The following is a 25,876-nucleotide window of genomic DNA, read 5'->3' as shown; positions in this document are numbered from 1 at the left end:
AGGTGCTACCACTGCGGCGAGATCGGGCACATCGCCTGGGAATGTCCTCACCGCCAGGACGCACCCATGCCCACGGCCAGTGAGGGGAGTCGCCCATGCGGACTGATTACCGGATGCTGGGCCACTCACGAGGACCACATGCCCCTCACCCCGGTCAAAGTAAACGGCCGCGACGCCTCCGCGATGGTGGACTCCGGGAGCGCTATTACCTTGGTGAGACCTACGTTTGCTCAGTACCCGCTCCTAACCGGCACCCGAGCGGTCACGTGCATCCATGGGGAGACCCGCGAATACCCCACCACCGCCCTCGAGATATACACGACGAGGGGTAGATACGTCGGCACTGCAGGAGTAGTGGAAGGACTCCCCGTAGAGGTGCTGGTCGGCCGAGACCTGCCCGTGTTCCAGGAGCTGTGGCGCAGCCTGGTGGTGAAACCAGGTACGACCCCTCACCGAAAGTACAAGAAGAAAGCCATCTGTGGGCTGGGGGAGGAGATCTCCACCGATCCCCTATCGGAAGGAGTCGCCAGTGCCGTGGCCCGGGCGTTGGTGGAGGCCACCCAACCCAACCCCGAGGACGTATATGCCACAGCCGTCGAGAACGACGGACCCTCCAGCCCCAGTGAGCCCGAAGGAGAGGCGCCGCCCATCCCCGAGGAGGCAGATACCCCCTCCCTCGAAGAAGAGGAGCTGGCCGGGCTGTTTCCCCAGGACCCGGAGGAGCCCATCTTACCCGGGCCCCTCACAGGGAGGTTTGGGACGGCCCAGTTGGAGGACCCCAACCTAGCCCACGCCCTTCGGCAGGTGGCCGCCGTAGACGGACGACCACTGGACGGGGTAAGAGACCTCCCTCCCACACATTTCTCCATTTATAACGGGCTCCTCTACCAGGTAGTAATAAGGGACGGGGCCCCCCTCAGGTTGTTACTGGTACCACGTCCTTTCATACCCTCTGTCCTCCAGTTAGCCCACTCCCATATCCTAGGTGCCCATCTAGGAGTGGAGAAAACCCTGGAAAGGGTGAGGGCCAGGTTCCACTGGCCCGGAATAAAAAAGGCCGTGGAGGATTACTGCCGGAGCTGCCCCGAATGTCAACAAGTGGCCCCACAACCCCATCACAGAAACCCGCTGGTGCCCCTGCCGATCATCACCGTCCCCTTCAGCAGGATCGGGATGGACCTAGTGGGGCCACTACCCAAGACCAACCGGGGACACAGGTACATCCTGGTGATAGTGGATTACGCCACCCGGTATCCCGAAGCCATTCCCCTACGCTCTATGGCCACCAAGGGCATTGCAAGGGAGCTGGTGATGTTGTTTTCCAGGGTCGGAATACCGGAGGAGATTCTCACCGACCAAGGAACCCCGTTCATGTCTAGGATCATGAAGGATCTGTGTGGCATGCTGAAGGTGACCCAACTGAGGACGTCGGTGTATCACCCCCAAACGGACGGACTAGTAGAACGATTCAACCAGACACTGAAAAAAATGTTGAAAAAAACCATGGACCAGGACGGGAAGAATTGGGACCAACTGCTACCCTTCCTGATGTTCTCCATCAGAGAGGTGCCCCAGGCATCTACCGGATTCTCGCCCTTCGAGCTCCTGTACGGTCGACGACCCCGGGGGCTACTCGACCTGGCCAAAGAAGCCTGGGAACACCAACCCTCCCCCTACCGCACCATGGTGGACCACGTCGAGGAGATGAGGGTGAGGATGGCATCCCTCTGGCCCATCGTCCGAGAACACATGGCCGAGGCACAGGCGGCCCAAGCCCGCGTGTACAACCGGGGAACCCAACCCCGAGTGTTTAACCCAGGGGATCGGGTGTTGGTCCTGGTACCCACGGCGGAATGTAAGTTTCTAGCCCGATGGAGGGGGCCGTATGAAGTGATGGAGAAATTGGGGCCGGTAAACTACCGAGTCCGGCAACCAGGTCGGAGGCACCCGACGAAGGTTTATCATGTGAACCTGCTCAAGAAATGGGTGCGTAGGGATGCCATGCTCTGTTTCTCTCTCTCTACCCTCCCAGGAAAAACGGAGCCAGTCGAGGTACCCGTGGGAGAAGAGTTGACCCCCCGGCAGAAGCAGGACGTCCGGGAAATGGTGGATCGGTTCCGGGACGTGTTCTCCCCGGACCCCGGATACACCACACTGGTGCAACACCGGATAATCACCGAGCCCGGGAAGAAGGTGAAGCTAAGGCCGTACCGCATCCCCGAAGCCCGCCGGGGGGCGATAGAGAGGGAGGTACAGAGTATGCTGGAGGCCGACATCATCGAACCCTCGACGAGCGAGTGGTGCAGCCCTATAGTGTTGGTTCCGAAACCCGATGGCTCAGTCAGGTTCTGCAATGACTTTAGGCAGCTCAACGCCATCTCAAAATTCGATGCCTACCCGATGCCCCGGGTGGACGAGATGATAGAGCGCATCGGGAGGGCCAGATACATAACCACCCTCGACTTGACTAAAGGCTACTGGCAAGTGGCAGTAGCCCCCGAAGACAGGGAAAAAACGGCCTTCACTACTCCCATGGGACTGTACCACTATAAGAGGCTGCCGTTCGGTCTCCACGGAGCCCCCCCCACGTACCAGAGACTGATGGACCAGGTACTACGTCCCCATCGAGAATACGCGGCAGCCTATCTGGACGACATCGTCGTGCACGGGGAGGAATGGGGGGCTCACCTCCAAAGACTGGAAGCCGTCCTGAAAGCTCTGCGAGGGGCGGGGCTGACAGCCAACCCCAAGAAATGTCGCCTCGGCCTCCGGGAAGCTGACTACCTGGGGTACACCATCGGCCGCGGCTGCGTCAAGCCCCAGGTAGGGAAAGTCGAGGCGATCCGGGAATGGCCCCGCCCCCGCACAAAGAAACAGGTACGAGCATTCATTGGGCTAGCTAGCTACTATCGACGGTTTGTTCCCCAGTTCTCTGCTCTTGCAGCACCCCTGACGGACCTAACAAAAAACCGGCTGCCAGATCGGATCGTATGGACGGCAGAGACCGAGGACGCCTTCGAGAAGCTGAAGGAAGTACTCTGTTCTGAACCAGTGCTGGTGACCCCGGACTTTACGCAACCGTTGGTGGTACAGACGGATGCCTCCGAGACCGGGGTGGGTGCCGTCCTGTCCCAGCTGAGGGATGGAGAGGAGCACCCGATCACATACGTAAGCAGAAAATTATTACCGAGAGAAACGAGATACGCCACGGTCGAGAAGGAATGTTTGGCCATCAAATGGGCTCTGGGGGAGTTGAGATATTATCTGCTGGGACGACACTTTACCCTGGTCACGGACCACGCCCCCCTGGTATGGATGTCCCGTTCAAAAGACAATAACGCCCGGGTCACCCGCTGGTTTTTATCCCTTCAACCGTATGCTTTCTCTGTTGTCCACAGATCCGGGGCCGCTCATGGAAACGCGGACGCCCTGTCAAGACGGGACGCCCTAGGTTCCTGGAGCAGTCCTCCCCCCAGGTCGGATTTAAGGGGGGGGGTATGTGGCAGCCGGAGGGGCAACCTCAGAGGAGAAGTGGTAGAGGGACGATATTGCCTGACATGGAGGCGGAGCCCCCATGTCAGGGAGTGGAAAAGAGCGCCAAACCACCATCAGCCCAACAAGCAACACCTGAGGAGGAGAGACGAGGGAGCGACCACACCCTATCAGAGGAGGAGGAGGGGACTATAAAAGGGCCCCGGACACAGGAAACTAGGAGAGAGTAGGAGTGGAAGGAGACGGAGAAAAAGCAAACCCATTGGAGACAACTGCCTTACCCCTTGATCACCCTGGAACGTCTGACTACCCGCCCGGCTCCCGACCCCTGCCTGTACGACTACCCTGCTCCTGCCCGCGCCCTGGACCGTATGAGGAATACCCGTTGTGCACCGAACCGTGGAAGTGAACACCGACCATCCCTCTGGAAAGCGGACAGTGTATTGTTGAGTGTCTATCCTACCTCTATCCACTCTCTATATTCAGTAAAAACCTCACTTGCACCATTTATCTACCGACTGGTTGTGTTTATTGGTCCGTGTTGTCGTGAAAACCCCTTGCCACCCCGGGGGCTGTCACACACCCCACTCATTAAGTACACCCACTGACTCAGCCTGCCACAGCGGCAGCAGTGCATGAACACACACACACGCACACACACACACACACACGTGAACACAGACGCACTTTACAGACTGTAGAAAGGGTATGGGATCACATTGCACGAAGCCATTATTAACACCCACATCAGACGAGCTAGAGAGCCGGTGGTTATTTAATCTAAAGTGATATGAATGCAACGATATCTTCAGTTTGCGTGTGTGTGAGTGCATGTCGGTGCAGTACAGTACAGAAGGAAGCAGACATGATATACATGTGTGTACTTGTCCTTTAGAGCAACACAAATCAGGATGGTACTGATCCAAGATTTACTCACATGATCCCTGACCCTGAACACGTGAGTGACTCAGACCTGAAGGGTGTCTGTGTGCTTAAAAAGTGACGACAGTAATGACGGCATATACCACATGATGACGCGCATTGCTCTCTGCTCACGCTACCCATATAGCCACATCTTGACCAACGACTTCGCAGAACAACATCAGTCCTTTGGAGGAAAACTGTCTGATATTAATGACTCCCAACTCACCGCCTGGTTCCTGTCAGGCAGCCGGTAGTTGTGGTTCTGCAGCAGCCGACAGCCGTCCTTGGCCAGCCGCTGAACGGCCTCCAGCCCCAGCCGGCTGGTCAGCTCCTCGCGGCCGCACACGGTCTCCATTCCTCCGCCGCCGCCGCCGCTGCCGCCGCCATCCCGCAGCGCACACACCCCGCTCAGCTGCAACACAGGTGGCATGAACACATATCTCAACCCGCAGTCCCAAGACATGGTGGAGACGCTCACAAAGTGTTTGTGGGATGGAGGTCAAGAAAGTTTAGTGTTTTTGTTCCAAGGGAGACCAAAAGCAGTTTGGGCATAATCCAAAAACTTGCAACAAGTTTTTCCTTTGCCCCTTTACGCCCATGTGAGGAGAATGAGATGAAATGGTAATCCTGTCTGTCTTGTTCTCTCTCTAATTCTTCCTGATCTCTTGTTCCTTTTATCTATTACAGTCTGTTGCACTTCTCTCGTTGTCTCAGTCTGACTGCTCCGTGTCAGAGGATCTGGCAGAGAAAGAGAGAGTGCGTGTGATTAGTAGCATAAGTGGGCGGGAGTGTGTGTGTGTATGGGAAGAGTGTGTGCTGGGGGTGTGTGTGTGTGGTGCCTATCTGTCTCCTCCCCTCTGTAGTTGGGACTCGTTTTAACCATCCGACCGATGTCGATAGGACGTGTGTAAATGTGATTATCTAACGGTGATGTTTAGAGAGAAACACAGAGCAGCAGACACTAAAACCTGAAGACACGAAGAGAAAGAAAGACAGAAAAAATGAAATAGAAAGAGAACAGATTCCATCAAAAGAGCTGCAGGACAACGGATAAACGAATGGCTTTGTCCTCGAAGTGACAGAAAACATGTCTGTGTGCGTGTGCTCCCTAAGGTGCTGCTAGTAGGATGGTTATCACCAGTGGCGGCCAGCCTGATCGGTTTATTTTCCTTGGAGAAGGGAGAATGAGTTGTATTTCATTTGGCTCAGAGTTAACCCTTCCTGTGAGCTCAACTATCCCACGGTGCCATGCTCTAACAGAGGGTAACACACACACACACACTCAACATGAAAGCATACTCCCACGCATTTTGTTGACGAGGAAAACTCTTATCTGCTAGAATAGCCGCACACACACACACACACACACACTATATCAGAGCCACAGCCCCCTGTCCCTTGCTGCTTCCTGTTAACCGGTGTTCAACTTCCTGTCCAAGATAAACCTGTCTGTGTCCAAGTGTTTTTATTGTGCGTCTGTCTCCGTCTATAAAAATACAGGTTCATGACAGCAGCTGTGCTGTGATATCGGCTGTATTGACATTTAAAAGGAATGATCATTGCTGTCGTGCTCATGCACAGCCACAAAGCAACTGTTCCCACATCTATATAAGCTGCAAACGCATTTCAATATACTCGTAAAACATGACAGAAATGTCAGCAAAATGACTCTTAACTGTGTCATAAATATGGCTGAACAGCAGCACTGTGACTATTCCCAGAGCAACCAAGATATAATCCAGCAAATCCAAGAAAATATTTACGCTTATTTTTTTCTCGCCTAAAGAAAGAAAGTTGCAACAATTCAGGCGCTATAATCGTTAAAAAAAAACTATAATTTGATCGCAGAAAATCACTCTTCAGCTGCGCTCCGAAGTTGTTCTGTATATGTAATTGTGTTTTAACAGACTCTCTTTTTCCTGTTCTCCTCCTCTCTGGTGTGATCAGAGAATGAATTATTGATGGAGAAAAAGAGGTTTCCGCTGTAAAGAGATGGGACCAGAGAGCAAACAGGCCTTCCTCTGCACTCCGTTCTGACCCCATTTTCTACATTCAGCCACCTCATGGAGGCACACACACTCAGTGACCTTTACCAGAGAGCACGGTAATCAGAACAAGCCAATTATGATCCGTTTTTAAGGATGTCCCAAGCCAATCTGTGTTGGAGATGAGATGTGTCGGTCACATTGAGTCTGATCCTTTTCCAGTCCTTTGTCTACAGCAATCTGGTTACTACGTTGGCTGTCAAAAGGCTTCACTGTGCCCCATTAAAACAACCTCTTCCAAACGCACAGTACTGCAACAAGCAAGCACACTGTGTTATGCTGCGTCTGAGGAGAGGTTGTCCAAATCTTTCTGCATTAAAGGGATAGTTCAGGCTTGAAGTGCGGTTGTAGGAGGGACTTATCCATAGTCAGTGCATTATAGATGACGGTCGGCACGCCCTCAACTTGGAGAAGCAGACAGGAGTTACATGAGCAAAGCAATGTGCAGCTGTCCACTGGGAACAGAAGAAAAACGTGTTTCAGCCACCTGAAAGAAAGGCCCACCTAAAACAATCAATTTCAATTTAAATGGTTGCTATAATTTGAATATTTTACTTCACTCTGCCATGAGAATGCCGTTTACGATGTGGAACTGAAGCCGTTCATTAATGCTCTCGCCAAAGCCACCAGACACACTTGAAAAAAAAAAGTAATTTGTAAAGTTATGGGTTTTTTTATCCAGTGGAGTCTGGTGGCTTTGGTGAAAGCATAGATGAAAGTTTCAGTTCCCCGTGGGAAACATAGACTGTATAGCTGTTTCAAGGAAAGATAAACCGGCTCTTCTAAATAGAGTGCACACTATAACACTAACCTGGTATGGATTATTTTTAGGTTGGCCTTTGTTTTAGGTGGCTAAAATACATTTTGCTGACGTCTCTTCCCACAACAGTTCATTGCTCTGCTGCTGTGCCGGTACTCGTTCTGCTTCTCCAAACTGGAGGGGTGCCGACTGCCGGCGTCTGCTGTAGTAATATGGATAAGTACCTCATAAAACCCCACCTCAAAAGACCCGAACTATCCCTTTAACAATCCCAAACATTACTATCTCCACTGTTATTGTACCAAACTATAAGCTTTATTTAATATCTCTGTGCTAAATTGGATTAGCTTCACGAACTCTATTGTAGGCCTAAAGAGATTATGCACTGTCCAGATTACCCAGGAAAATCTAAATATGGGATTGGATTGAAAATGAACTGAAGGATCAGGGTTGTGGGCAAAATGTAATTAAATTATGAAGACGTTATTTAGTATGTGGTAAGTTGGAGTGTGTTTCTATGTGTGTGTGTGTGTGTGTGTGCGTGTGCGTGTATTACCGGGCTGCTCTCCTCGTTGGGTGTCCGAGGTTCCTGTTGGCTCATCTCCGTCGTCTCAGAGTCCTGCTCTGACACTGCAACCAACCACAAGCAGAATCAAGTTATTTATGACAGATCTTCACACTTATTATGCTACATTGTCACTCCATGTTCTCCTGATGAAAAACACACAAACAGCAACTTCTGATGAAAGCACACACACTCAGCCTAAATGTATACTTACAAGCTTTGCGAGTCTTTCGGGCGAGAGCAGCAGCCAACTCACTTTGTACCTGTTGGGGAGAAAAAAAATGTGTCAAATGACAATATGCAGAAATGTAAAAACTATAAATGATCAATTAAACCAATTATCGACCAATCTTCAGACACACATGAACACACTGACCGTAGAAGTGAGCCTCTCAAGAGCTTTCATCTGGAGAATCTCACTGCAGATGTCCCTGTTGCCTTCAGAGTCCTCCTCTGACCTTGGATAGACACACACACACACACACACACACACACACACACACACACACACACACACACACACACACACACACACACACACACATACAGCTTCACTGACATGTGCATTATTCTGATCAAACACTCTCCAGAGAAATAGGTTTCCTGCAGGGCTTTGGTCCTCTACACTGCCCCCTGGTATACCTAGAACAGAACTACAGCCTACAAACATCTATTTATCAGCTGGATGTCGTTACCTGAGTCTGCCGTCAAATTGATTTAAATGGAGAGAAGCCACGTTTCTATTTCCACCCTCTGTGGAAAAACACTTTACATCAAAACAAGAGAGATCTTACAGTGGCTTCCCAGTGGTTGCTTACTGGTTTCTCGTAAATCTGGTCGCAAAGTTAATTAAAAGAAGATTAGGCAGATATATGTCGATAAATTGTTGTTCAATCTTGTCCTCAGCATCTTTAACGTAATGCAACATAAATAGACCTGAAACATTTAGTAAAATATTCAAACTTAAATGACCTGTTTACGTCATTTAATACGTCTACATGGTTCCAACTTATCAAAATGTGAAGATTTGCTGTTTTTCTCCAATTTACATCGTTATGAAACTGGATATTTTTGTGTTTCGAACCGTTAGTCTGACAAAAAAACGTAACTTTGGTTTTCGGGAAATGCGATTTTCTAACATTTGATGTAATTAATTGAAAGCATAATGAACAGATCTATTGGTGTAGCTATTCGTCAGAGTGGTGTCTGCCTGCTTTATTTTCCCATGTCTTTCTAGTTCTTCACTGCTCACATGTCTTTGTATGGCGCATCTTTCTCTGCAACCCCTTTCTCTCTTTCATGTGGCTTCATTTAAAATAGCTCCCGGATACACCCTTCTATTGATGTTAGTGAGGTTGCGTGTGTGTGTGTGTGTGTGTGTGTGTGTGTGTGTGTGTGTGTGTGGGTGTGTGTGTCAACGCCAGCTGTGCATGTGTTCAGAATGCATGTCGATATGTAACTTGTGTGGAGGATTTTTGTTTTTCCAAGCCTGAGTATCTGTGAATACATTTGTGTATGACTTCATCTGTGTGTGTGTGTGTGTGTGTGTGCGTTGTATAAACAGGTGGTTGTTTTGGGGTAAACTCTGCGTTATTCCCACAGCAATAATACAAGGTTCTAGAGTTTGTCTTCAACAGCGGCAGACTGCACCCGGAGGGCCCCTCATCTAATATGTTCTCTTACAAAACCACTGTTTGGATTAGTCTCCCACACACTGCCTCACCCCCACACAACACACACACAAATTATTGCTCAAGCATGCACACACACACACATCAATTTGCATACAATTTGGATTTTTATCAACAGATCCCAGTGGCACTAGTAATAGTTGTGAAGGAAAGAAGATGAAGCAGTGCGGACTGCGTGTGTGTGTGCGTGTGTGTGCGCGTGTGTTTTCACTGTAATGTGATAAGAGAATGATAGATGCAGAAGCGGGGGAGATGGTGATAACATGTAGCCCACAGCCTTCACACTTCAGCTATCGGCTCTGACACGGACAGAGAGAGACGGAGGCAGGTACATCAATAGATGCCTTAAAGGAGTGTGAAAATAACAGATTTTTACTGTCACAATAAAAGCGGTTCGCTGCTTGTGCTTTCCTTTCAGGATGAAAACGACTCCAATCTCAGGACTGATGCTCAAACATCTCACAGAGGGTAAATTATCAAGTTGTCAATGCAATTTAAAGCTGGGGGATTTTTTTAATCTTTTGTTGTCCATTAGTGGGTTGTGAGATGGACAAAGTCTATTTCTCATCATGCTGCAGTTATTCTCATCTGGGTCATTAGGTTTCTTTGGCCGCCGTTCGTCTAGTAATTTGGCGACTCACCGTGAGCCTGAATGTACCAGAGCTGGAGGAGAGGCACAGTGGGAGGTGTGTCACCAATCATTAAGCAGCGCAGAACAGTATTGGAAGAGAACTATTGTGATCAGTGCCGACAGAAGGCTGCTGGTTGGAGTCGTGTTCTGTGATTTACCAGAACAGATCCCATTTAAACCAACCTGTTGTTTAACTAGATTCCTTAAGTACACACTCTCTATCTACTGCAACTGCACATGTGGTCGTGATCCAAATTGAAAGCTTATACTAGTATTTCAAATGCAGGAAAACTGGCAACCTAAATGCTATATCATATGCAGTCGGGTGGCGTTAGTGTGGGGGACAAAGTACAAAGGTTTGGGCATCAAATATTCAGCAACAGCGCTGCCAGAAAATGTGTATTTGCAAAGCCGACACTGTAGTTCGAGTTGTTGTTGTAGTGCATTGCATAACATCACGAAGAAGAAGCACCTAATATTTAGCTTAAATAATTGTTTTTATACAGGGTGGCAGATATTAGATATTCCCAATATACTCTGAACATATTGCTTTCAACGTTTTTGTTACAGGGCACTTGTATTGGATTACATTGTACTGTGTCCCGCCCTTGTGTTTTGTGTGAATACAGAAGTTGTGTGCAACTGATATACTGTACAGAAAAGGATTGAAATCAGTGCCTTAAGTTTAGTGTGCTAGATAGTAATCAGTTCACGCTCTGACAATCTAAACTTGACATGGATTTAACTTTAAATGAACAAATGTGGGGACGTTTGCTGCAGGGGCCAGTGTGCGGGACATCTTTTCATAACTGTAATGCCCTCTCCTTACACAGCTCTTCTAAAAAGCACTATATATGCACGTTTTGCCCTTACTGTAATGTGAGACACAGAGGAAGAGAGACAAGTAGACAGAGAGAGACTTTCTTGCCAATAAAGCTCAGTAGATTGAAACAGAATTGCATTCAGATGGAGACAGGGAGAGAGACAGACAGACAGACAGACAGACAGAGACAGACAGTTTTTTATACTATATATGAGACTCTCAGTTAAAATAACAGATAACTTTCAAGATTTAGAAGACCATGAGACTCTAGCAGGGAACAATGAACAACAAACTAATCAACTTTAATGACCACCTTGTGCCTGCTGGTAGCACAATTCTATTCTTCAGACACAGCAGTCCGTTGAGACACGCTGGCAGTGTTGACACAAACTGAATAATGACACTCACACAGGAACATCTTCTACACACGATGCAGAGGAGATAACCCATTTAATTAGTAGCGCGTTGTTGTTAGGCTTCACTAATGTAGGAATCACCGGCAGGAGGCCTAACAGTCAGCTATGTTGCCCTATCAAGTCATCAGTATCAATTTAATGCTTGCCTCATTAGATTAAACTACAGCAAGAGACAGGGAGCCAAAATTCATGAGCAGCATGAGCATCAGTTACACACGGCTGCATTTGAAATCGTGACGCAGCGACTTCAAAAATAGTGTATTTCTCCTGATTTTAAATGTGTTAACGACACAGGTTGAGAACTCTGACGAGAAAACACACACCATATCTGAGGCATTTCTAACAGCATTGGTTAAAATGTTTCATTTCATTATTAGCTTAGCCTTAAGCTTTGCTTTCAGGTGGTTGAACAAACAGTTGTTCGCCTGGGCAGGTTTAGACGGTGCACATGTGGAAGTTTGAGTCTGTTCCACAGCGAGGAGGCCAGAGCACGTGTCCGGCTGCTTTTTACAGTCGACACGCTGCAACAAGAAACCTACCAAAACTGGTTTACAATTAAAAGGAATTTAATCCACTACAGTATTGCAGTGCAGTACAGTATTTACAGTGAAGTACACTATTTCATGAAATATTAAATCAATAAAACCCTGTTTGCAAAAAACTCAACTCAGCTCCTCAGGTATAAAACCCGTCCGTCCTCTGAAAGCCATCACGCGAGAGAGAAAAAGACTTTAATTAAACCACCCACATCCGTTCGAAACACCTCCTCTTCCGTTTATCCCAATTCCTATTGGCTAACTTCCAGGAGTGTATTCGCCTGTCTGCCTTTCTGTCCCTGAGTTTACTAACACATTCAATGACTGTCAGTTATTGTTTAATCCCTCTATGATAAACATTCAGTATAAATGTTAAACTTCTGCAACTTTGGCAAAAGCTTCATGTCTCAAATTCTACTTCTAGCTACGAATCCTAAAACACTTTATGCTTATCTTAATTATGCATTTCCAAAACCCTTATGATTATGACTAATTATGAATTATTAAATATGAATCATTGAACACTTTTATTATAGCTACTAAAGACAGTTCTATGCTCACATTTCTTACACACACTGCCAGGATTTTATTTAAATTACATTTTATGAGCCCTCTGGTCCTTTTGTTTTACAATTTCAACAACAGGAATCAAGACTCAGCGTTAACCAACGGATTATTGTGTGAACCAATGCATCGTAAAGTCTCTTGGAAGCAGCCAGTGGAATAAATCAGGTGTTTCCCCCCCACACAACTACCATATTCTCCTTTATGCCAACAAGAGAGCGAGACACAAAGAGCTGGGAGGGGGGGTGAGACGAGAGAGAAATGGTGCCTCAGTCAAAGAGACACAGACAGCAGCGGGGTCAAAGTGACAGACGAGTGAGAGTGTTGAATGCATAATTTCATCTGTGTCTAATCTAAGAAAATGAAAAAACAGCACTTTTTTCGGATGTCGCTTTGAGTAAAAACCTACAAAATATTTGTACATCCCTTCATATGACTAAGTACACATGAAAAACACAACATGATGCATTTATGCAGAGTCCTCAGGTTTGTAAATTAAATTATGGTCTGTTGTTCAGCTTTCTGCTGTCACACCAGAGAACTACAGGTAAAAGCCAGGGGGGGAGGGGAGAAAATGCAAATAGCCACCATGTCTTCCACCCATTCCTCTGCACGCTGTGGAAACACTTGGTTGGAGAGTCACTAACTATGCATGGCTTGCACGATATAGAAAGTAACGTAGAGGTACGTACAGAATGTTGCATGAGATTCATATTAGCAAGCTGTCGTGCTCTCTCCCTGGTGTCTACAAATACACTTTTTGAAGTTGACACACATGCTCTCCATATATATATATATATTAGGGGTGTAACAATACGCGTATTCGTATTGAACCGTTCGGTACGAGGCTCACGGTTCGGTACGCATGACGAACCGAACAATACGTTTGAATAAAAAAAAGAATTTTTTTAAACCTTTATTTAACCAGGTAGTCCCATTGAGATTAAAATTCTCTTTTGCAAGATGTAAGTAACAATACAATATGTAAGCAAGATGTAAGTAACAATACTACATAACATTAAGGAGCAGTTTTTGTTTTTTATGCTTATGTGTTGCTCAGAAGACACCCCAGAAGATGGGTCACTCAGGTATAGTTCCATCATTGTTCAAAGTCAAAGAATAACTTTATGATGTTAGTTGTAATGAATAAATATATTTTAAAATAAAGTACATTTCTCTGGCATTTATAGTTTTCTACTGTACCGAAACGTACCGAACCGTGGCTCCACTGTATCGTACCGAACCCAACCGTGAATTTTGTGAACCGTTACACCCCTAATATATATAGATATACGCAATATTTTTTGTTACCCGTCTCCCTCTCTTTCTCTGAGTGATAGATTGAGTTCAGTGGCAGCCTCAGCAGGAATCCCACACACAGGAGCAGAAAAGCTGGGAACCCTAGCTGACACCACTCTGCGTGTGTGTGTGTGTGTGTGTGTGTGTGTGCGTGTGTGCGTGTGTGTGTGTGTGTGTGTGTGTGTGTGTGTGTGTGTATCACATCATGAGTCAGATTTTGTGCATTAGATTTAGGATTTAAAACACTGAATAGAGATTAAGTTTCGAGCTGGGATTTGGGGATGATCTTTGGAGCGAGTGTGTATGTGTGAGCGTACATTATGAACAGAAATGCACTTGCGAGCGTGCTCGCCCACACTTCCACCAAATCAAACCCTGCGACTTGTCACTTCTCATGTTGAAACATCAGACAGACAAATGACCTCAATCATATAAAGGAAATGGGAACACTGTCACTTCCACTTTGATATGTTATCAGAGCAACTAGCTTCCAATGGAGATCGTCCACCATGTTACAACTGAGTCACGTTCACCAGCAACTATGCTCGACATTCTGCAACAGTTCAACATGTTGTCTCTAATAACAGGGGCCCAGTAACAACAGTGGAAACTACTAACTTGGCATTACAACAGATGAATATAACTAATGATATCCATCGGTATGGTCATCCATTAGAGCCGTCACTATTTATTGAAAATTCAACAAACAATCAAACTTGGGAAAATATTGAATATTCAACATGTGTTGTTAAACAGCGCTGCTGTTCTCTTTGTTAAAACAAAATGATGGAAATATATCTATAATATATTTTCATTCTCTAATACTTATAAATATTCATATTAGTGTACGCTAGTAGTTGAGGATTATTTAATCAAAACTAAGTGATGCTTCAAACTTGATTTTTTTTTTACAAAATTCAGCGCCCTACCATCCATAACTTGCAATGAGATTTTATTGGACACTTACGGGCTGTTGGCCCCGCCTCCAGAGCGAAACTGGATGTACGGGGCGAGTTGAAGGAGGAGTCTAACCGCCTCTGACCACTCCCCCTCATTGGAGCGAAAGTCACAGGAGGCGGAGTCACACTCCTCAAAGCTGAACTGGTAATAAGAGTTGGAATCTGAAAACATCACCCGCTGGTCCACTGGAGAAAGAATAGAGACAGAAAAACAAAGTGAGAAGTAGCAGCTTCCTACATTCCTATTATCGTTTTCACAGTGATGATGTGTGAATACTTTAACAAACGTGGTGTTCATCCTATAATAATACCTGGTGAAGGTACATAAAAAGATCATTACAGTGACATTTCTTCACTCTTCATCACAATAAGTGAAGAACGATGCACGAGTGGTATTGTTTGTGTACATTTGTGTATATTTGTACAGTTTATCAAGAAGTAAGTATATATCATTCACATTCAAATCAAATAACTTCAAGTCTTCAAGTTGTAGTCTTCATTCTTTAAAGAAATATAATGTGTCATCCATAGCATACTGAGTGTACCTTCAACACAACACAGGGTAAACGTAAAATGAATAAAATAAACAATTAATTTTCTTCTCTATCAGCTCTATTGAATACCGACATACGGATCATATCCATAGTGATAATAGATTCACTATATTACAAGCTTTAGTGTGTAAATACGAGCTGTTAACATGGTGTTTGGTGAATCATGAAAAAGGATATTTAGGGGTATTATTGGGGCGCTTGGATACATTTAAAGTACCTTATGGAAAGTTAAGCAAGTGAATGAAGCAGTCAATCTCTTTATCGTGCCTGAAATTACCCAGTCAACTGGTTCATCGATTGTCTTTTTACAGCGTGTGTAGATTGTGGCCGATGTCACTGGAAGGTGACGATACATTTTTGAAGCGCACTGCAACCTCTAGTCGTCTTAGCGTGTTTGCGAATGTGTGTGTGTGTGTGCGTGTAGTTGTGTCGTTACCAGACAGCAGGACTCCCAGCTCCAGCAGCACCTGCCAGACGCGCACAGCAGTGGTCCGGCAGCGCACGTACACACACTGCTCACACAGCCACTGCACCAGCTCCACGCCCACGTAGCTGCGCCTGTTAAAATACACACGCACACATTTTCAGCACACAAGCACAGTGTTATGATAAACATACACGCGCACACACGCTTCTTCCCTCAGCACAAAGCTTGTCTTTTCTTATTTAATCAATATCCATTGATTATTCATTAGTTCTCTCTAAGCCTTTTCCTCCGAATACATTGAATACTTTCCGTCTGCTTCCCCCAAGGATAAACTCCTTATGTACGTGTGTGTGTGTGTTTGTGTGGGTGTACTTTCGATGACTGTTGAGAGTACCTATTTATATTTGTGTCCAGATGTTCACATGGTCTTTGCATGCATCTGTATTCATTGTATGTGCACTATATTGCATGAGAGTGCATGTATTCCACGGAGCATCATGTGCTCTGCTATAAAACGTCTACGTCACGCTTTGCTCGTCTTACTGCATAAACAACTGGACTGGCCAATCGGAACAGGGCTCTACAGTGACTGGTGAGTCAGTGTGTACATGCTTAGCCAGACACATCGATTGATCTCTGCACACAGACCGACACACAGAGACAAGTGTACCGTATGATTCTGGCCAGGTGTATCTTGTCCTTAGCCGGGTATGGTCCATGAGAGAGGAAGGCATTCCTCACAGCCCGACCAGCACATGGGAAACTCTGGGAACATGACTAACACACAGAAGCATTTGTATTCAAATCTGAACACCAAAAAATGTACAAATGCATCCCACCATGATTTTGCACATGGACATGAGACTGCAGAGAGCTCGTGTGGCTACATGCTGGCATTGACGCGCTCGCAAGGACAGCTCCATCTCTTTCCCCCCGAGGATTTAAACATGAGCCGCTTGTTCTGTTACATTCATATTCACGGTTCCATGTGACAGACGAGGCTCCGTGCACGTTTTGTTCAGAGACTCCCTCGTGGAAGCAGATGACTGCACTGAAAGTCATATTCTTATATAACTTTTATATTAGGATGGTAGGGCATGTCATAAATGGTCACATGTATTGCAACGGGACTAGTATTCCATGGGGACCTTTAGTGGTTTGCAATGATTGTGGAGGTCGTCAGTGATCGTAGTCTCATGCCAATCTGCCGATGTCCAGAATTTGTCAATAAAAATTCCCCCTCAAATTATCGCACCGTATTTCGCCAAAGACAGAGGTCATGTGATAAATGCAAAATCAGCATCTTGTGCTCGTTTTTTGTTTACTCTGCGCCTTTTTGCCACTTTCCCTGTCGAGAATTATGGAGGCTGCTTTGGCAATTATATATAAAAGTTTAAAAACAGCATTTTGGGTGCAAACTCAGGGGGCTGATCTTGCTCCACAGCATGGAGATCAACATTTGCACGCATGACAATGTCAGTAAATTTGAGTACAATACATAAATTGCTTGTCCCTATGCAAAAACATAGACGTGGGGGGTAATTTCTAAATGACATGGGGTCCCCTGGTAATATCGTAGGGTAGTTCTCTATTTTTGTTTTGCACATGCAAAAAGAAGCACCTGCAACCCCTAAAGCACATGGTTGACACAATACACATTTTTGCAGATGGTTTTGCACTTTTCCTGACAGTTTGTTACATAATGTGCCAAGAGACACTGTGTTAAAATATTGACTGTAAACATAACAACTGGGTTTGTCTTCAAGAAAAACTCAACAGGGAACAATTAAGTTATGTTCAGGTGCTGATTAGTCATCGTCATATTCAGAGTATTGCAGTCTATGCGCACTGGAGTATTGGACAGACACAATTTAATTAATTGAATTGTTAACTGTGCAATAAGCTTGCTGGACAGGTGCTCATGGGCAAGGCGTTTTACCAGCGTCACACTGCTCTGTGTAATATCACGATGTAAACATTTTCATTGAGGCAAGATATAAAATCGAGTGAAATACAACCGATAAGAATACAACAGTGCTGAGGAACAAACTACCAAGCAGACATGAAGATTGTTTTGGAGAACATGCACATGAATAAGCAGCATCCAAGCTTCACATGTTGTTGTTTTTTACTTTTTATTACAAAATCTAATGTTTTCCATGTTCAAAGAGAAATGTACTCCAGTGAGATATTTAAGCCCCAAGGCCTTTTCAGAGTTGCAGTACCAGATGTTTTCTTCACCGCATTCTAATGATGCATGTCAAATTAAGACTCTCCCTGAGAAGGTGTGTGTGTGTGTGTGTGTGTGTGTGTGTGTGTGTGCATGTGTGTGCATGTGTAGTTGGTGAAACAAGCTAGGAAAAAACCCCACGGTAATATCACCACTGATGTCACCTGTATTGGGGTTAAACAAACACCTTTGCTTCATTGCAAAACTAAAATGATGACATCACCTGTGTGTGTGTGTGTGTGTGTGTGTGTGTGTGTGTGTGTGTGTGTGTGTGTGTGTGTGTGTGTGTGTGTGTGTGTGTGTGTGTGTGTGTGTTTCCTTACCTTATGTACTGTAGGTCCAGTGCTCGGTCCAGGAATAGTGTCAGGTGATTGCTGTTGAAATACAATACACACAAGCTGTCAGAGCCAACACACAATGACACACACACACACATACACACACACACACACACAGTAAATACACTGAACCAACAAGACTGTGAGATGAGAAAAACCAGTTTTACCATTAGTCAGCTTTTGTTTGAACCACCAGCAGCAACAACCATTGCTGAAACACTCACACTTCACTGCATTACACTTTGCCAAATTTAAAGTGTTTGATGATAATCTGACCTTCACTCAAACACTCATCAAGTCAACAGATATAAATTAAATTCCTGTGCGATTGTCACTTTGACTGTCACAATATAACAGTCAGCATAATATACATCTCTTCTACTGTCATGCTGCAGTCTTTGCCCCGGGTGTCATCGCTCCACCTCTACTTCCCCCAACAGGAAATGAAGTCGTAATCGCTCTGGATTATCACGGTGCCACTGCCAGAGGAGCTAGATGACCGTGATGACACCATGGCGACACACTTACTGTCGTAAAAAAGATTCAAATTGATCGTAACTGTTTGACTCAAATACAAGATGAATGTGAAATGACTGAATTGATTATTACGGTTTTCACAATTCTCAATGAACAGTGTTCAGGTTACCGTGAGTGAAGTGTGCTGTACTGAGACAGACTATTTGGTGCTGAATCACACGTTCCATTATCATAAAGTAATGATGTTGCACCAGCTTAAAAAATACATCTGTATTGTGTTTTTTTACTGTTGATATGCAGCCAAAATGTAATATTTTAATAACATTTAACCACAATACTTAAAGATACCTCAAAGCTTAAAAGCTTTTAGATGAAAGGAACCCCTAAATATGACGCAGGGAAAACTTTACAGTGTCTAAAAGACATTGACCTGCCTGAACTGTTTTATTGTTTTACAACAATGAATCACTGTGGCTTAAAGAGCGTTTATGACACTGATCAACGGAAAATGACTCTTTGAAGTCAAAGTGAACAATCTAAATGAAATCAACACAAAGCAAAGAATGACAGTCACATGAATATTTAACACCTTTACACAGACACACCCGAGATCGAGCAAATAATGGTAAAACATAGCGGAAGACGTTTCCACGGTCTGGTGAGACCAAAATTAATCTTTACTACTTATTGCAACAAAAGCACCGCAAGAAAAAAATCGAATAAGAGTGATTAATTAATTTACCGGTAATCGGAGCAAAACTCAACTCAACAGGATACACTTCATTCAGGTAACCCCGACAAAAGCTGCACCAAAGCTAGAGGGAACCCTCTTTTAAATAAACATTAAGGAACAGCTTGGACGCAAGCTATTTTCTGTTTCTTATTGCAATGCAGAGCTATTCATTTGCCAAGCAAGAACCTCCTGCAATAGGAGTGCAACAGGTCTGTGAGCTCAGTCAGTGAACCTAGAAGCTAGAAATCTCTGCCGTCCTTCACCCGATGACGAATGGTGAGATACAGAGAGATCACATGATGGAACCAAGCACCTAAGCAACCTAAGCAACTGCAGAGGATGGATGTAGATGAGGAAATATAAATAAGTTAACGCGCAAGAGGAGAGAGAGAGAAGAGAGGGAGGCGGAACCAATCACGACAGTGTATGAATATACATGACGAGGGATATGAGCATGACGATGGAGCGGGAGAGCGATGAGCCAGTGAAATCATTTTAATTGTAATCGTGAAAAAGAGAAAAAAAGTGAGTGAGACAAAGATGGAGACGGAGAGGAACGCATGTCTTTGAGTAGCAGGAAAATGAGATGGATGATGAGAGCGATGCAGAGCGGTGTGTGTGATCCTCATTAGAGCGATGACACTATCTGGGACTCACACACACACATAATGGCAAGCGAGGACACACACATGGACACAAACTGCATTCGAAGCAAGTATAGCTGCATCACAGCTCACCTACAACACTGTTCATTACAGGAATACACATTTTTGCAGAAAGTTGGAGCAGAAAATCGATATCACTCTCATATGTGTGCATTAAAATATACAACACTACAGTAAGCAGCCAGTTAGCTTAGCTTAGCATAGAAACCAAGTAAGCGTGGCTCCGTCCAAAGGTAACAACATCCACCTACCAACAATTATTGGGATTGTCGGTCGGATGAAACGAGCAATGTGAAAATGCCATCTTGGGTTTAAGGAGATTAATATGGGAATTTTTTACGACGTTCTTATATTTTATAGAACAAATAATTATCTTTTAAAATAATCTGTGACTGAACAAACAACAAAAATATTAGGGATGCACCGATCCAACTTTTTCAGTCCCGATAGCGACACCTGTGCTTTTGGTATCGGCCAACACAAAGTACCAATCCAATACTTAATGAATTGTTTCATTAATACGCTGTATTATTTAGCATTGTGTGGAAGCGATTGGGTTTATACTTTTATGTGTAAGGCAACATTAGCTTGTGACTCAAACACTGCTTTCTTAATATTGTAAAACAAAATGTAAACATTTAAATACATCGATGCAAATGTACTGAATTGTTATTCATTAACAATAATGGTATCAAATAACCCGATGCAGCTATTTAAGTCAGTAACAGAGCCATATCCGAATCGGCACGTCTCTAGGAAGTAATCATCAGCTGCAGCACTAATATTATCACTTCAAATGAGAGATCACAGAAAGCTGGGGGTGACAGAAAGTCCAAAAGCACATTGTTTTCCCAATTTGCAATAAAACGCACGGCTGGAGTTTGAGATGAATCTACGCCGGAGAACATTTTCAGAAGAGCAGAGTTTTCGGGCTGTGAAAAAAAACGCCAGCTCGGGGTGGACGTCCTCCGAGATATCAGTAAAGATGTGAGCTTTTTTTTCCCCCGCGTTTGTGTGCACGTGTGACGTCACGCGCTGTTTGGACTGGAGGTTAAGTAGAGCACACCAGCCAGCCGAGCACGCAGACTAAATAAATTGTTTCTGACTCTCGCGATCTCCGTCCCGCCTCCTTCTTTTCTCTCTTTTGTCTCGGTCGCTCTGTCTTATCTCTCCATCTCATTGTCTCCCGGTCTGTTGAACACAGATCTCTCGAGAGGTCTTTGTTTTCTCCACCATCGTCTCTCTCCTCACAAAAAAAACGTGCGTCGAGGCACACACACACACACACACACCGTCTCCAGAGGAGTTCTCATTCATACTGTATCACACGACGAGAGACATGTCTGCTGGCCATGTTCCAGTGAGTCTCTTTGTCTGGGGCCTTAAGTTTTCTCACAAGCATGCTCTCCTCCATCACCGGGCATACTGCTGTCAGTGCACCGGAGGCCTGAAAGAGAAGAGGAGATGAATGAAGGAGGCACGAGAGCTATGAAAGAGAGCGCACACACGCTGACATGCTTATCTGTGTGATGACTTCAAAGTGTGCCGAGCGAGAGAGAGCAGCAGAGAGAGAGAGAGAGAGAGAGAGAGAGCGAGAGAGAGAGAGAGAGCAGCAGAGAGTGAGGTCATTATCTGCACGAAATGGATTACTCTCAGATTAGATTGCTGAGCAGTGAAGAGCTGTAGCACGGTATGCTTGCAAGAGTTCTCACACACACACACACACACACCCACACACTTTGTATTCATTCACACCAATCTCCTGTCGACTCCTCGACAGATTCGTCATACAAGGAAATCAAAATGGAGACATCAAAGCAGCCACGGCTCAATGGACACACACACTATAAATAGCCACACACACACACATTAAGAAACCCACTTGCCAGACCACGCCTATCTGCCAGCACATATGACCTTTGGCTTACCAACACGTCAGTGATCTGTGTATCGTTGATAACGGACTCATTTCAGGAGTTGTCAATCAACGGAAAATAAATGTGTACAGTGTCAGCATCTCAACTGTGAATATCTGCTGGTTAGGAAACTGGATATTTGGGGGTTTTGGACTGTTATTAGCTATTATAATGATTATAATGATACTGTAAACTGCAAACCAAAAACATATGTCTTTGTTCTTTTGTCTTCTTTCATGTATTATCAGCATTTGCTCATCCCAAGTAAACTTAATTGCTTCATTGTGCATCTTTCATCCAATTAAAGTCTGTTCTTAACTTCTTTTAAGTTGTTAATAAAGTTTGGAAGCAGTATGAGCATACTTGTCTCTGTGTTAATCCTTTCAGTCAGATACAGTGCTTCTATGTGTGTTGAACATCTCTCTCTCACTCCACCCCTCACTTGCCCTTTCTTATCTCGATGTATAATGCAGTTACGGATGTGAAATATTGCTGGCAGACATTAAAAAAAAATGCATCACAAGCCACTGTTTTTCCAAATGTATAATGCAGAAATGAGATAATCTTCAGAGGAATATCTTCAACTACCCTCCAAGACAGCGTTCATAAAGTCTTCCAGCTTACATTATGACTGTAATAATCTCATTTTACAGCCTAAATGATATGTTTTGAGCAGCAAACTGTACAGCGCTTGTGTGTCAAAGTACGGTAACATTAGTCTGCGTTTTAATCCACAACAAGCCGTAAATTCACAAATAATGGTCACATTAAGTGTCATTTTACAAAACACATACATGTCAAATTCCTTGTAATGTTCAACATACAACGGCAATAAACGGTTTCTGATTCTGATTCTGATTCTGAAAAATCTGATATCATCTGGAGGCAGCAATCCAATTTCCAGTTTGTAGTCCGCCATGAATCCAAAAACAAAAGCAAGAAAGACAAATAAGCTGCATTCTCAAACACAATGGCCTGATTACACTGAGGATGCACCAAGATTCAACTGTTTTTTAAGGGTATTTGTGAAAAACATGCCGTTGCGTAATTCCATCTTCTCCACCAACACGACTCATTTCTTTGCGTGCAATTTAAATGCAAAGACATTAAATTGCAACAGCTACACAACACACACACGCACGCACACACACACAGTGTCAGGGTGGAGAAAGCCTTACTGGTCAGCTGTTTTCTGATGGCAACGTTATATGTGAGGAAAGTTTCGTGTCCCACGCTGGCGTACACACTGGTTTTTCTTCTGTTATGGTGTCAGCACCAAAAATCCAAGCAGGACTAAGAGTCTGCAGTGAAACTGGTCTGGAGCTTGAGATTGGCCCGTCAGCATCCGTCTCTCCGGCCCAGCCAGCCGTTCTGCTGGCCAGCTTCTACTAGTATGATGTACCGGTACTCTGACCTGAAGTCCACAGCACATAGGTATCCGTAAGTGACTTTTGGCTTGACTATTAGGTGGCTCTCAAAGCTGAACTGTGGAGCTAAAAGGAAGAAAACTAGCCCCGTTCTCCCATGGTGTCAACTTCTACAGCGCGGCTACTGTACAGAGCACCCTGGGAAGTGTACTGAAAGTCAAAAGTCTTTTTTTATGCAAATTTCTCAATCTAATAAATGATGAAGCCCAGAGCAAGTCACAACAGAGAGGACTGTGAGACAGGATTCTGTGCTGCAGACTGGAACCATGGCGGCAGATGGCTCTGTGCAACACAACAGTTTCACGTCATATAGGCTGTCGGCGAAGATCAAAGAAGCGCACAAGGTAATGTGAAAACTTGCTTGTGTCGGATGTTTTGCACTTTTACCGAGCTCCCCGAGTATTAGAATAAAAACAAACAAAAGCCCAATATTCTGCAGGGAACAACAAACCAGGTAAACAGGTGTGCAGGTGTCCACCTCTGGAAGAGATGCTGTGATTTGAGATACTGTTTACCGTTTCCAATGCTCAGTGCAGTGCAAAAACAGTCCGTGGCAGTTCCTCTCTCACATCTCTTTGGAGAACTTATACGTGCATACAAAAACAAGCGTGTTTCTGTCTGAGTGCGTGTGGTAAACCATAGCCAACTGGAGAGAACCAGTCTGCACAGAACAGCCATACCTTTACACTACTTACCCATGCCTCAGCTCATTTAAATCAAGATTGAAGACTTTTCTGTTTGCTGCTGCCTTTAATTGAACCACATTCAATTCATATATTAATCAATTTCCTGCATTTCTGCATTTTATTTCTTGCACTGTTTTTTAATGTTTTAATGAATGTTCTTAATTGTTTTTAAATCTCCTTTTCTTTTGCCTTATGTTTTGATGCTTTTAATGGTTTTATGTGAAGCACTTTGAATTACCTTGTTGTTGAAATGTGCTATAAAAATAAACTTGCCTTGCCTTGCCTTGCCTCATCGCACACACACACACACACACCAAGTTAGATGAAGACACAAGAAGGAAAACTCCACGTTCTACTCAGTGTTCCCTTCTTCCGGCTATTTCGAGTAGGATCCAGCTCTGTACGTGGTTGGTGTAACTTCATATTTTTGCAATAGTCAATCGTAAACTGTTCCTTGTGGTTTCATTGTAATGTTGTCTGTCTGGTCTCATTTAGACTTTCATATTTGCATCTTCCGTTCTGCAGTTGATTATAGGATTACCTGTTGTTAACGTGTTAATCGTATTAATCAGGTAACAGGAACACTGAGCAGCCTCAAAATGTAACTCCTCATCACTTAAAATAACAAATTGCACGACACAAACTGCTCATCTCCTCCGCCCAAAGTGGCTTTTCATCACAAATGTTGCATATATTTAGCACATTTCTGGCACCAGTGGGACGGGAAGTGTTGGCACTCTGTCCCTGATTCCCACAGAGGCAATCAGGGACACATTTTTCTCCTGGCTGCCACAGACGATGACGAAGATGAGAGACGACACTGCGAGCAGATATTAGGCTTGTCAGGTGTGTTCGTTCCACATCAGGGCACACCGAGTCACACACATGTACTGCTTACTAGACCAGTCATCACAAAACACAACCAGAGAACCCATGAGAGGATTTCTTTTGTTGATTCAATAAAATAGTTTATTACAGAATAGAGCTGAAACAATTTGTATGACTAAGACATTTGAAGGTATTTCACCATTTTCACATATTTCTAAACACAATAGAGCCTAATTTCAATTTTAAAAACTGATTCAGAGATTGTGCATTGTTTAGTGCGTGTGTTGCGTGTGTGTGTGTGTGTGTGTGTGTGTGTGTGTGTGTGTGTGTGTGTGTGTGTGTGTGTGTGTGTGTGTGTGTGTGTGTGTGTGTGTGTTGCGTGTGTGTGTGTGTGTGTGTTGCCTTGACTACCGGAGTGTGAAGGTATGGTGTCCAACAGCAAATCTAGTTATTATGGATGTAGCACGCGAGCACACACGCGCGCGCACACACACACACTAACACACAGCCTCTGCGACAGTAATGCTCGTAACAAAATGAAACCACCTGAGTCGTGACGGGGTCACGAAACAGCCTCGCGGCACGGAGCGGTGTGGGGGAAACTCGCGGTTGCAAAGGTAAAAACCCGTCAGCCGCTGCTAATGTCCATCAAACACAACACACACGGAAGGACGGACAGTCGGTCAGCGGTCGCTGAGAAATACTCACGCTCTTCTTCCGCAGGTGCAGCCCGTGCTTGAGCAGCCCTGGCAGATCCCGTATCTTGTGTTTCAGCTGCGCCTGGTCCCGTGTGCTCCGGTTCCATCGCAAGCCCGCGAGCAAGCCGTCCTCTGCGGGCTCCGAGTCCTCCATGGCTCCCTTCCGTCTCCGGTCCGTTCTCGAGCCGCCGC

General features: G+C 45.0%; 1 protein-coding gene across 1 annotated transcript in view; it reads right to left on the bottom strand.

Moving 5' to 3' along the window:
• rapgef5a (Rap guanine nucleotide exchange factor (GEF) 5a) overlaps nt 1–25,876 on the bottom strand; it is a 48,062-nt gene extending 22,186 nt beyond the window's left edge. Inside the window, exons 1-9 of the mRNA XM_079288750.1 lie at nt 25,695–25,876; nt 18,240–18,290; nt 16,357–16,463; nt 15,696–15,817; nt 14,714–14,891; nt 8,163–8,244; nt 8,001–8,049; nt 7,778–7,851; nt 4,643–4,828 (exon numbers count right to left, since the gene is read on the bottom strand). Coding sequence (XP_079144876.1) covers nt 4,643–4,828; nt 7,778–7,851; nt 8,001–8,049; nt 8,163–8,244; nt 14,714–14,891; nt 15,696–15,817; nt 16,357–16,463; nt 18,240–18,290; nt 25,695–25,838 — 993 coding nt within the window. The 5' untranslated portion in view covers nt 25,839–25,876. The remainder of the gene's footprint in view (nt 1–4,642; nt 4,829–7,777; nt 7,852–8,000; nt 8,050–8,162; nt 8,245–14,713; nt 14,892–15,695; nt 15,818–16,356; nt 16,464–18,239; nt 18,291–25,694) is intronic.

The sequence above is a fragment of the Melanostigma gelatinosum genome, assembly GCF_949748355.1.
Source record: "Melanostigma gelatinosum genome assembly, chromosome: 17".
Taxonomy (NCBI): domain Eukaryota; kingdom Metazoa; phylum Chordata; class Actinopteri; order Perciformes; family Zoarcidae; genus Melanostigma; species Melanostigma gelatinosum.
The sequence above is the reverse complement of the archived record's forward strand: the minus strand, read 5'-3'. Positions and strand labels throughout refer to the sequence as shown.